The sequence below is a fragment of the Motacilla alba genome, chromosome 3, assembly GCF_015832195.1.
Source record: "Motacilla alba alba isolate MOTALB_02 chromosome 3, Motacilla_alba_V1.0_pri, whole genome shotgun sequence".
Taxonomy (NCBI): Eukaryota; Metazoa; Chordata; class Aves; order Passeriformes; family Motacillidae; genus Motacilla; species Motacilla alba.
In genome coordinates this window covers 10,330,547-10,342,996 of record NC_052018.1, presented here as the reverse complement: position 1 = coordinate 10,342,996, position 12,450 = coordinate 10,330,547, and the positions used below count along the sequence as shown (strand labels likewise).

The 12,450-nt window shown below is 36.0% G+C and overlaps 1 protein-coding gene across 9 annotated transcripts in view; it reads right to left on the bottom strand.

Annotated features, from left to right (window-relative positions):
- PUM2 (pumilio RNA binding family member 2) overlaps nt 1-12,450 on the bottom strand; it is a 75,204-nt gene that overhangs the window by 11,711 nt on the left and 51,043 nt on the right. For 7 of the 9 annotated variants that reach the window (XM_038130580.1, XM_038130579.1, XM_038130577.1 and 4 more), the window contains 3 exons: nt 11,343-11,486; nt 10,046-10,327; nt 5,093-5,329 (listed from right to left, as the gene is read on the bottom strand). In XM_038130580.1, the coding sequence (XP_037986508.1) occupies nt 5,093-5,329; nt 10,046-10,327; nt 11,343-11,486 (663 nt within the window). The remainder of the gene's footprint in view (nt 1-5,092; nt 5,330-10,045; nt 10,328-11,342; nt 11,487-12,450) is intronic. The other 2 variants (XM_038130581.1, XM_038130582.1) reach the window with 1 other exon arrangement.

Sequence of the window (12,450 nt, the reverse complement as noted above, 5' to 3'; positions counted from 1 at the left end):
TTTACATTTGAATTTAAAACAAATTGCAGTATGTGCTGTTTGAATGGTGCTTTATTACAAACTTAATTTTTAAAAAAGGCAAAAAAAAAAAGGCAAAAAAAAAGAAAAAGACAAAAATAAAGAAAAAAAAAAAGAAAAAACTCAGCTGACTGTGCCCTAGCCAATCCTTCTTTTGGTTCCAAGTATTTGTAAGGGCAGGCAACAACAGCGTTACAGTGGACTGGCAATGTATTAATGGTGAAGTTATCTTTCTCAAAAGGTCAAATTCTAATACCTGAATCTGAGATGTCAGTGCTCTGCAAGACACATCAAGCATCACATTTATTGCACTGTATACTACTACGCCCTAAAATAGAAATAATTAGTACTTATTTTATAATTAGTCTTCAAAATGCTGTGAAAAACATCAATAAATACTTTATGCCCCACAATATCTTTTAAAAACTACTAGGTTTTCTCTTAAATTAAAGCCTCTTAATTCTGTACAGCCAGAAAAATCAAATTTTTGTAACTATCGTTTTTAGTTTCCATTGACAAACACTATGGTACTAACAAACAAAAGGTGCAAAAAAAACTGCAGGTGAAGCAGCGTGCAGAGTGATGCTCTGCCATAATTTCTCCTCTAGGAATGGACTTCTAAAGAACAAAAAAAGTTATGCAGCTGAAATGATGGTATTTCTCATCTGGACTATGTAAACATTGCACACCAGTGCAATCCTGGCTCCCCTGTACGTGCTGTGCAGTAACACTATTTAATATCACGAGAGGGCACCAGAGCCCATCCGAAAGGAAGTAACAGGCTACTCTCCTGTTGCAGGATCACTATTACTCCACTGATCACATGCTCAATTATGTCACAGAAACGAATAGGGCAGTTTTGATCATATGCTCAGTCAACATACACAATCATAGAACTGAACATGTGAATCAGGAATTGTTTCAGCTTTTGTTTTTTGCTTTTTTTTTTTTTTTTTACTGAGTCTCCATATCTATAAATTAGATGCAACAATTTATCCAGCAACTTAAATAGAAATTAAGAAATCTGGTAGCTTTTAACAAATGTGCTATATATGTGTAATATACATTTCCTGCTGAGAATTATTAAGCCTTTTTCAGTCTAATTTGGGAACCATCACTTTTTAAGACTTGCAAGACAACTATGCTGCAACTGGGAGGCTCCTGTCTAGCCTGTGAGACTATTTCAGACAATCACGTTAAGCAGGACAATAATACAGGAAGGCTGTATTAAGAAAGCACATCCACTGTGCCCAGAAGAACCTGTGGTACTCAGAAAGCAGAACCTTGTAAAACACTGGATACTATTATAAAAAGAGTAATTTAATTAGTAATTAGCTTTTATTTTCACATAACCTTTAATTACAGCAATGTTATGGCTCAGTGGCAACTCTGCAGGTTTGAAAAACAGTAAAATTCCCGAAATAAAGGCATATTGTCTTCAATACTTCTTACATGCAGACATAATTGTGAGTGCAATGGCCTATTTTCTTCACCAAACTAGGAAAGTAACAGCCTGTATCTTGTAAGTTATTTGGGGAACATACCCTAATGAATAAAGCACTGAAAAATTAAAGTACTTATTAGACATCAGTATAGCCACACAATTCCAAACTCTTGGGGAATGAAGTGTGTAGTTCATTCTTCAGATAATCAATTAGCTACCATTTCTGATCTCATACAACAAAAATCTCAAAAGCACTGAGTAATACTGAGTTGTTTTACAGTTTAATTGAAACTAAACCCTCATGGCTAATCCATAGGGAGGAAAAGGCAGAGAGATATAAAGGGGATATAGATCATCTAAATCAGAGCCCAAGTTTCAAGGACACAAAGCATGTTAAATTATTGACTCCTTAACATATTTAATGTTAGGGAGAACATGGAGAAACATTAAAGACTAGATCCAGGCACAGTTATTTTGACAGCATTAGTCTGTTAGTATTTATCAAAGTATTTTTTCAATTATTTCTAATAAAGACAGAAAACATGTCTGCTGCAGAGTAACTTATTTACATGTGTCAGCAGTATTTTCTAGTAACACACATACATGAATATAAATCCTTTAAACTTAATTTCATTAAGTATTTGTTCATCTGTAAAAAAGTACCTTCAGCTCCTCCTAAGCTTAAAGTTTCATCTTCATATGGAAAATAGAATTACACAGCTCTATGTATATTTCAGGAATCAATGCACGTGTTTATAGCGACTGGTTCACTGCAGCTCTACAGAGGAGGGACACAGCTGAGGCAATGCAAAGCTCCCCACACTGCCTTGCCAAGGGGCCTTTACTCTCACCCAGAATGACCATCTCTGAAGGTGAAACATCAATCCCAACTGCTAACAAGCCTGGCTTGCAACACACAGGAAACAATTACCTCCAAAAGTCCAGATTTTAGAAATCCTACTCTACACCAGAACTCTATTCTTAAAATGCTGCAATGTACCATCAAACAGGGTAATGACTACCAATCTAAAATGATTTTTTATGACAATGGAAAACCACTTTTTCTTGCAGTTCCTTGTACTTGGGAGTGAAAGGGTAGTTCAAATTCATGACCTTACTGCTCCAGCTGATTACAGTAAGGAAGCAGTTACAAACAACTTAAAAAATCCCTTCAAATACAGGAAAACTGACACTAGCACAAAGTCATTAGCACATTCCTATTTTAGGACGTTGGATAAAAGTTGGTGAGAAGAGATAAAAACAGTAAAATATCACAAATTTCTTGTCAAAGGGAAATTGTTCTTTTAAGCTACAAATTGCAGCAGTGTCTGACAAAGGGGTTATAAAACCATGCACCCTTTCCCAGTGTTGTGCTCTAGATTCTGGTGGCTGAAACAGGAGCAACCGAGTTTGATGCCCATTTTAAAACAAGAGTTAAACTTAGCTGAACCTGTTGATACAAGCAGGCAAGACAAGTTTGGAAGGTGGAGGGAGAGCTGCATTTGACAGGCATTATCAGAATACCAATGGAAACTGCATGCAGACATGAACTTACAATGTTGTTCTACTCTGAAAAGTGACTACATGATAACCATACCCTTCTTAAAATACACTCCCTGTTTGATTTCAGGTTTAACTTCTCACTTGGTGAGAAACCTTTGATTTTTTTATGTTTTGTATGTGAGAACAAAACATGCTTCCAAGAGTGGTTGATGAACACACCAGAATAAATATAACAAGACAGACAATTAACTGCAGAAATGGTCTTAAACTCTTAGATGGTGCACTTTGAATGCAACTGTGCAAAAATATGGCACAGGGCAGAAAGGCTAAAAAAGATTACTGCATTTTTCTATATTTTTTGTGAAAGCAAATATCCAAAAGTCCTCAATTTCCAAATTTCAGGCTGATTTTGTAATATACCAAAAAGTTTATCAGTAATCAAGGTCCACTTCACTTGGATGATGAAGAGGACACATGGAAGCCAACAAGGTTGTGTCAATTTTCAGAGTACAACTGTATATTCTGGCAGTTACACACTGATCTAGTACATGATTTTAACAAGCTATTAGGCTTAGTTGACACTGCCAAACAGTTCAAAATGGGTCAAAGTCAGTATTTAACAATTTCTGCTGATAGAGGCAATCCTCTGTACTGATCACAGTCTATTTCTCAGAACTGAAAAAAAGTCTTTTAACATTTATCATATGTGAAACAAACAAAACTTTGAATGTTTTAAATTTTAGATAATGCCTTCCAAAATTTGGTTTAAGTATAGTTTTCAGCAATATGAAAACTATGGTGAGAGTACTTTGAAAAGAAAGAAAGAAAAAGATTTCCATGATAACCCCATTGTCAGATGTTCAGAACTTTCTCAAAAGCCTCCATTTGGGCTGAAACTTTCCATGCTTGGTCTCAGCCCAAAGGTGCACTTTGTAGACCTGAAAAAGGAAAAAAGGTAAGTAAAAAAAAATAAAACGTGCTGAAACATCCCCTTGCCCAGTTTTATTTTGGGTATTCAGCACTTAACCTTGAAGGGGATACTGTACTGCAAATGTAATATATTTTAATTATTTACCTTTGTTATACAAATCACTCACACATTTCTCACTAAAGGTGTCTTCTGGTAGGCATTTAAAAATTTTGTTTCCTGTTTTATTTGCACTTAGAAGTATAGGAGATTATGCTGCCTACTGCAAGCATGGAACTGTGCATTGGACAGTTACTGGAGCAACTGGCAACTCAATCTTGAATTACATCCAGTTTCACTGTATGATTTTAGCATCCAACTTTAATGACTGCAAATATTTGCAGCAGAAAAGAAAAACTGTACTAGATAACCTCAGGTTAGAGGCATTATCTTCTAAATATACTGTATACAGTGGTGGGGTTTCTTTAGATCTTTTATCTTTTTTTTTTAAATTTATTTTTTAAAGAAAGGTTGAGCTCCCATGTCATCTTGCTAGCCAAAAAAAAACATTTGAGAAATTATTTTCAGCATTCCTTACAAAATCAATCCAGTAACAGAGAGCCACCACTAACAATGTCTTTGCTACTTCTTTGACAAATGTTTTTTTGTCTCCTTCCATCAGCCTGGTGATGAATTACTGTCTTCCTGGCAGAGTAACTGGGCCATGAGGTTGACTGATTCAAAAATCACCTTTCAGTACATTTTACACTGAGAGAGAGCACTGCTCACTTTTCTACTTTATCATGGCAAGGGGCATTAATGAAAGTCACATCACTGTTAAACACATCATCTAACATGTCCTTAAAGTGGCAACACAGCGGAGAAGAAACAAAAATAATGCACCTTTGCTTGTCATACTGTGGAAACATAACAGAAAAAGGACCAATAATTCTTACTGGGCTCTCTACTGGGTTTCTGCAAGGGAAGAAAAATCAGTTGTTGGCCCAATACTGCCAAAAGCTGAGTGCCCTCCACTGTCAAATCAATGAGCATCTGAACATGCTCTTCACCTTTCAGGAACGGCCCCTCTTCATTACAAAACTGTTTAACAGCAAAGGTAACGTGACATCTCTTATGCAACATATATTTTACACATAGAAATACATACACACATACAAACAAAAAGTGTTTTTTTGGTTTTTTGTTTTTGTTTTTTTTACCTAAATGCAAACTGGATGAGGATCCATGTGATGAAAGTGATGGCGGTGGCGTAAGTGAATGTCCTGGCGTTTGGCTTGGCAGAGGCATGCCTATTGGACTTGGAGAGGAGGAAAATCCCAGACTATTGTAAAATGGCTGCCCTATGGGTGCTAGGCTGCTACTAGATCTTTTGTACAAGTCAGAGCTAGTAGATAGAGAATCTCTCCTTGTGGCACTACTACTTGCAGAACTGCCAACTGAAGAAGAAATAAAAAGACCCTAATTACACAGTGTCAACTGAATAAAACCTATCCCCAACTACAGCTGGGCAACAACAGATGCGATCACAATAATTACAGCAATCGTTATGACAAAGACAATCACTGTGATAACCACACATGCTTTTAAGTAAATCTAAGTGGGTATAAACATACCACTGGCAAATAATTTCACCAACGTCCATGTCTTTCAACATTTCACACTAGACTTCTCACAGTAATATTGCAGTACTCTGTTTTAAATGCCTTACTTCAGGCTTTGGGACAAATATGGAATTTATAAGATTAGATTACACTGTCACTTTATAGGATAAATGATTCTAAAAATATTGCCACTAAATTATTTGATAATTTTTTTCCACCATAAATTATTAGTCAGACAGTGACTCTCATTTCAGGAAAAAGTCTAGAGGAAATTAGTTGTTGTTTAAGGGTTCACAAAATAATTTATATTGCTGTTCAGCTGTTTCTGAACTTCCTTGTTTGTGAACCCCTCACCTGTAGGAAAAAAATGACTACTTTAAATGCCCCATGAGAATTATGACTCTGAAAGAAGTGTTTTGAAAAGATATTATAAAGAGGGAATAGGCCAAGAAAGAAGATGAGAAGCACAGCAGAGATAGGAAAATTAAGTGAGAAATTAAAAACTGCTATCAGTGATTTTACTGCTATCAGTGTTTCTGAAAGCCAAATTAGACTAGAGGCTTTGGATAACAGTGTATTAGTGAAGGACTGGTTATCCTGCACAGCAGCATTCAGCAGGGCAATGAGCAGTCTAGGACAAATTAGGAGAACAATAAAAAGTTTTTAGAAACGTTAAATTTTAGTATCTGCTGCATCCTAGTGAAGTATTAAACTAGAGTGCCTGTTTTAATCACTGAACATTATTATAATCATGAACCAAACCAAGATTATGAATATTTTAACAACAAATATCTCTGTTAAGCTGAATTTGGAAAATTGCTTACTACTATTGACTACTTCAACTTAAAAAGGAAAGGTCAGAATTTTTACTTATATAACCTTTATCCTTTTCAAGTACCTTCCTACTAAAGCTGGCGGCATGGAACAATATAAAGGTCGCCTGAAACTTCCCATTTTTAAGACACTAATTTGTTTTCTCATAACATTAACAACTTGGCTAATATTTTTTATGGCAGGAATTTGCTTGGACAAAATTTTTAATATAACTTTTGTCTGAACACTGCCATTTCAGAAATACTGGCAAAGAAAGGTGCTTTATCCTTACAAAAATAATCTAGCGACCTCTTTGAAAAGTTGATGCTTTCATGCACTCAGACCAAATATGCCAGCGACAGGAGACCTTTATTTTCACACTCAGACTGGACTAAAAATCTTTGCAAAATCACAGTTCATCCAACTTCAGCACAGATCTGCTACAGACTCATAGCTGAAAACTTAAACTCCTGACCATACACAGCACGGCTGGCGTGCCTGCAACTGAACTTCAGTGTGCCATGTCAAAAACAGACTTTGAAACTGCTGTCCAAGATTCCACCTTATGTTGGAAAGGCCCATGAGGCAATGAGGAAAGGAAATTTTCTATTTCAAGTGCCGGGGTGACAAAAGCCAAACACAAGAAGTAGACTAGGGAGAGGGGAAAGAGAAAAAAGGAAGCCAGAAGGAGGACGAGAGAAAGGCAAGACAAAGGAGCCAACAAAGAGACTGCAAGAAAAACTGGCAAGCACTTTCAGTGGGACTGAGGATGAGAAGAAAGCAGATCTGAAGAAAAGTTAGGCTGTAGAAGGTGTATGTGACTGTGGGGCAAAAAGACTGAATAGTAAGCTGATGATGGGAACATCACACAGTACAAGTAGAAACAAAAATATACTTAGGAGGGAAGCAGGAGATAAATGTTGCCTGGAAACTGGGAAGGAAGACATACTAGAGGAGAAACCAGAAGGAAAAGATACTGGACTAACTAGGCAAGGAGATTGAGAGTAAGAAACCAGAAGAGCAAATTAAGGCAACAGTTGAAAGAAATCTCAAGCTTTGAGACCAGCTCTACAGGCTCTGGCTCAGTAAACCATATAAATGTTAATACAATGCTACATGATGGACTGCCATTTTTCCATCTTTCAGCGTTTCTTACCCGGCTAAATTACTGCAGCTTAACAAGTTACCACAAAGCAGCTGAGCTGCATTTTTACACACAAAACAAGCAAAGCTCACAAAACCCAGAAGATAAGTTACATTAGCTTACTTCTCTTTCCCCCTCACTAAGCTAATCCAATTCCTTTACAGTTGTTACAAGCCAGAAGGCGGCATCTGGAAAGCTGCCACAGTTGATCTAATTCTTGGCTACCTGTTAAGCTGCAGTGACTTATCATCATGTACCTAAACCTTTAAAATGGAGTATGAATAACTTTATTATAAAAGAACAGAGACTGTGAGTACATACAGTCATTTATATGGTATGTTTGCCACTTTCAGTTGTTTGTTCAGTCATTCAAGCTAGAACATGCTCACCTTCACATTTTTTGCAGCTATTTTTGCCCCCTGCAAAAACTGAAAACGTAAGGGCAAAATGTGTTCTGCCATCTATCAGTCTTCATGGCTATATTTTAACTGAAATTCAACATTTTCAACACACTGATGGGAGTTACAAAGAAGCTGAAACCGTGACACATAAAAAATTCAACTTTCAATTTGCCTCAACATGCATGAATACCACTTGTTTAAGTGCTCATCTGTGTAATTCAATTCATATATACATACAGGCCAGAACTCTAAAAAAATAAATAAATAACCAGGAAGCATTTTTTAAGTGGCTATTAGGGCAAGTACAATTTATACTTGGCAGAAGAGCACTTTCAACATACTTTTATTTTAATAATACTACTAAAAATATTTCAGGTTTAGATAGCACCTTTCATCAGCACTTCTCTAACTGCAAAAGCATAGGGTTCCTGCTTCCCTGTGCAAGCTACTACGCTAATTAAATCACCCTGGATACTGCTCCAAGATTTCAGCATGTGCTCTCTGTGCTGAGGGCTTTGGATAAAGCACTGCAACTGACCTTTGCAACAAGAAAAAGGCTTAATCTCCTGTGCCAGCAAAAGCTATGCTGATTTTCTTAAGTAGATACACAACTAAAATTTTTGTTCTATGGAAGTTCTTCAGATAATGCAGGATAAAAACTTTCATCACTTATATCTATTCTATCTAGAAATCTTAAATAGCTGCACAGTATTAAATATATATTTATTATGACTATCTACCACTGTAATGAAACTGTACCTAGAGAGAAACACAGCTGCTAAGGATTCACTGAAACCTTACAAATAGCTCAGGACAATATATTACGTAATATTGGACAGCACAATTTTGTAAATAAAATTTACTTGCTGCAAATTAAGGAAAAATTAAGAAAACCTACACTACTGAGTAGCCTCAATTTTTTTTTTTTTAATTGAACATGGGATGTTTTGGGTCTCCTCTTTAAAATCAAATACTGGACAGGATCAGTGAAAAAACCTCATTTTGGACTTCCTAGCATTAGTTTTGTTAAAGTAAATAATTTTTCTGGTTATTTTATGAAAATCAACACTGAGAAAAAAACTCTGTGTTGGTACGCAATGTATTTGATGTCACTAGTCACACAGTTACCAAATAACAACTACCATGACTTAACACCGAAGGGTGTGCTTTTCCTTCTGTTTTTTCTCCCCCATATATTAGGCCATTTTGTAATTTTAAAAAAATTACTTTCTTTAGCGCTTATTTTCCTTAATTTTGCAAAGAATACTGTTAGAGTGCACAAAATTCCCCCAATTTCTACCCATCTGCAAGATATGCAAGATCAAACATGCTCCCCTGATTTCATTAAAATAATATTAGTAATAAGAAGCAATTCAGTGCTGTAAACTTAGAGATTAATAGCAAAAGGAGACATTCTCAAAAAACGTTTATCTTGCCTTACTAAAACTGAATCTGAAATATAAGAAAACCTACCTTGCATGTTTAAAAACTGCATGAATATGATATTTCTGCTTTAGAGTAGAAATGTGACAGAATGATTTTTTTTTTTTTAAATACAAACAGGTTGGTAATACTTAGGAGTATCTGCTGAAATAATTAAAGGCCCCAGACATGCACAGAACTGTTTAGGCTTAACTATATCTAAGATTAAACCTGTTAGAGCTAACAAGGACTCTTCTTTGGTATTAGGTATTTTTGTTTTATAAATCCTTTTAAAATGTTATGGAAACAAGTGCTTTTATATTAGATCAAATTTAGAAAGTCATATGCTGTTTAATTTGTTAAAAATAAAATTAGGAATTTTTTTGGTATCATTATTTAAACAAAAGAATATATATCTTCACTATCATCAATTGTTACTTTAACCACAGAATGAAGACTTTCTTGAAAATAAAAGCAGCTTACTGAAAAACAGTAACAAACTTCTGGGGCACAGTTCAGTGATCAGTATGGAAAAATATTTTGGAGAAATTACAAGGATGACTACAGGATATTGTTCAAAAATGCATCTTCTATACAGAACCCAAGTGAATTTCAAACTTTTTTTTCCTCCTACAATTTGTTTTAAACTTATATAACCTATTTTTGCATTCTTTTTAGAAATGTATGCATATACATGATGCCTGATACAGATACATTTTTTTGCTTAGCACAAAAGTCTCACAGAAGGTCCTCACTATATTAACAACCTACCTGATGAGCCAAATCCACCAAGTGCAGAGCCGATAGCTGCTCCTAAAGAGCTGCTACTTCCAAAGCCAAGAGATGTGCTTCCTGGTTGGCCAGGACCATGTGAAAAAAGGGAACTGCTCTGGGAGTTACTGGTCAAAGAGTTACTGCCATAAAATGAATTGGATTGTAGGCTACTATTTGTTTGCTGTTGCTGTTGCTGTGGCTGGGCACCAAGGGGCCGAAATAGACCGTTCGTGGCTCCCGCGAGATTGTTTGCTGTTCCTCCAGCTGAAGCAGCTGCAGCTGTAAAACACATGTTTTCAATCACAATTACTCTCTCAAACATTTCTGACTGAAAATGGATTATTCAGAACTAAATTGTATTTTCTTGAAGCCCTCTTAAAACAAGCAGAAATTCACATATTAAAGGACTAAGAGACTTAATAGTATTATACAATCTTAATTACTCAAGGAAAAAAGGTGAAGACAGCACATGTTTTAGGCTAATCAAAGCTGCAGAACTGCTAATGTAATTGAGGGAATTCCCAGTGTAAACATATAAGACATTACTGTTTACTGAACTTTTTATATCCAAAGTTGCAGTGGCAAAATTGCAGCTAAGAGTCATTCAAAGACATCTTCAGCTACTGTCAGAAGCAAATTCTGCACAGAGAAAGAAGCTGACAGATTAACTTAAAATCTAATTTTCTGAACAGATTAAGTTAATTAATCCAGGGTTAATATTCTAGATTTTAATTTAACAAATGCAATAAATGGTTCAGTAAAGTAATACTATCTTACAACTGGCAAAAAAGAAGGAAACTAGAGAGTTTTGATACAACTAATTCTCCTCTTTTGCTTTCCATTCTATACATATCTTTCTCCTTGCCACATTTTTCAGGAGAAAATAAGTTTCATGAGAAAAGCATAGCAAGATTCCAGAGCAGTCCATCTTCTGCCAGGCCGAAGCAATGAAATGATGCTACCTAGAGGACACCATTTAGGGGATTGATGAGAAGTGCATGTTATATGCATGGGGAGAGGAAGGAGAAAATGGTCCTATCTGACAAGTAACATTTGCAGAAACATGCCTGTGTATGTATGGGAAGAGGACTGTAAATTCCAATTAAAAATGGAAAATCCCATCTGTGAGAAAGAACAGAAGACAGAATAAAAAAGCAAGCATGCACAGTATATCCTTCACAACTAGAAAACTTCACAGATTCATAGAAAACAACGATGTCAAATATTAATCAACATTACTGTTAAGAATCAGCAGAGAAGTGAAAGAAACCTCTGTGCAGGATTAAATATTTACCTGCTTGTGCTGCTGCAGAACTGATTAGAACAGGAGTTGAGGCCACCAACCTGACCGGTGCACCAAGGCCAGTTCTTGCTCCAGGGCCTACTACTAAGGCACCAGTCTGATCGTAATAGGCAGTGGGAGCCAGCACCTGGTAACCTGCACCACACAGGAAACAAGGATCAGTGCTACAGACTGTCTCATACAGTCAGCATTTCCTCTCTCCTTGAAATATTCTAACCACAAACTACAAACCAGCATTTCTGCCACAGTCTTTGAATATCAACTGGACATCAAAGAAAAAACAGTAAAGATCATAAAATACTGGAACAAAATAAGATTTAGAAATGCTTCAAGTAATTTTTTACAACTGTAATAACCACTAAAATTAGTTGTCTTAAGTTGAACTTACTGTCAAGGGTAAAGTTTCTAACACCACAGCGAGAAGGTACAGTGTACAGCACAACTGGCAGATTTGGACCATTATCAAATCAATTTCTTTCAGCAGTTTAAAATACTTTTCTCTTGTACTCCTTTGCACATCGAGAAGCTCTTGAGACGAGCACAATTAAAAGGCTGAGCTAAATGCAAGTCTGGCAATTCCACACATTACCTAACCACATTTAAAGTCCATCTGCAAAAAACACATTAGGAAAGGAATGCTGTGTGTGCAGGAGTACCTTGGGCCAGCCAGTTTCACAGGAATAAAAAAGACTGTAATCCAAGCATAACACTTAATTCAGTTGACAGTTAAGAACTGGAATTGATGAAGAGAAGGAGGAGTTGAAACAGGAGAAAGGCAAGCAGTAGGAAGGAATACAGGATACAATACATGAATGAAGAAAAGCGAAAGAGACAAAAGAAAGCCAAACAAAAAAACCCCTTTATTTAGAACAAGAGCAAGAGAATTAATTTTAAAGCTCTTGACACTTTATAGTGAAGTAGATGAAATGGAGTAAGAATCCCTCAAAAATGGAAGATAAGCTATGATAATCTAAGAAAGGGTACGGATATTTAAAATACAACAATTTCTAGTTGTTAGGTTGACTATTCTTCTGAAGCAGTAAAACAAAACCCAACAGAATATCAATATTCTTCCCATGTTCAAAAATATACTAACACT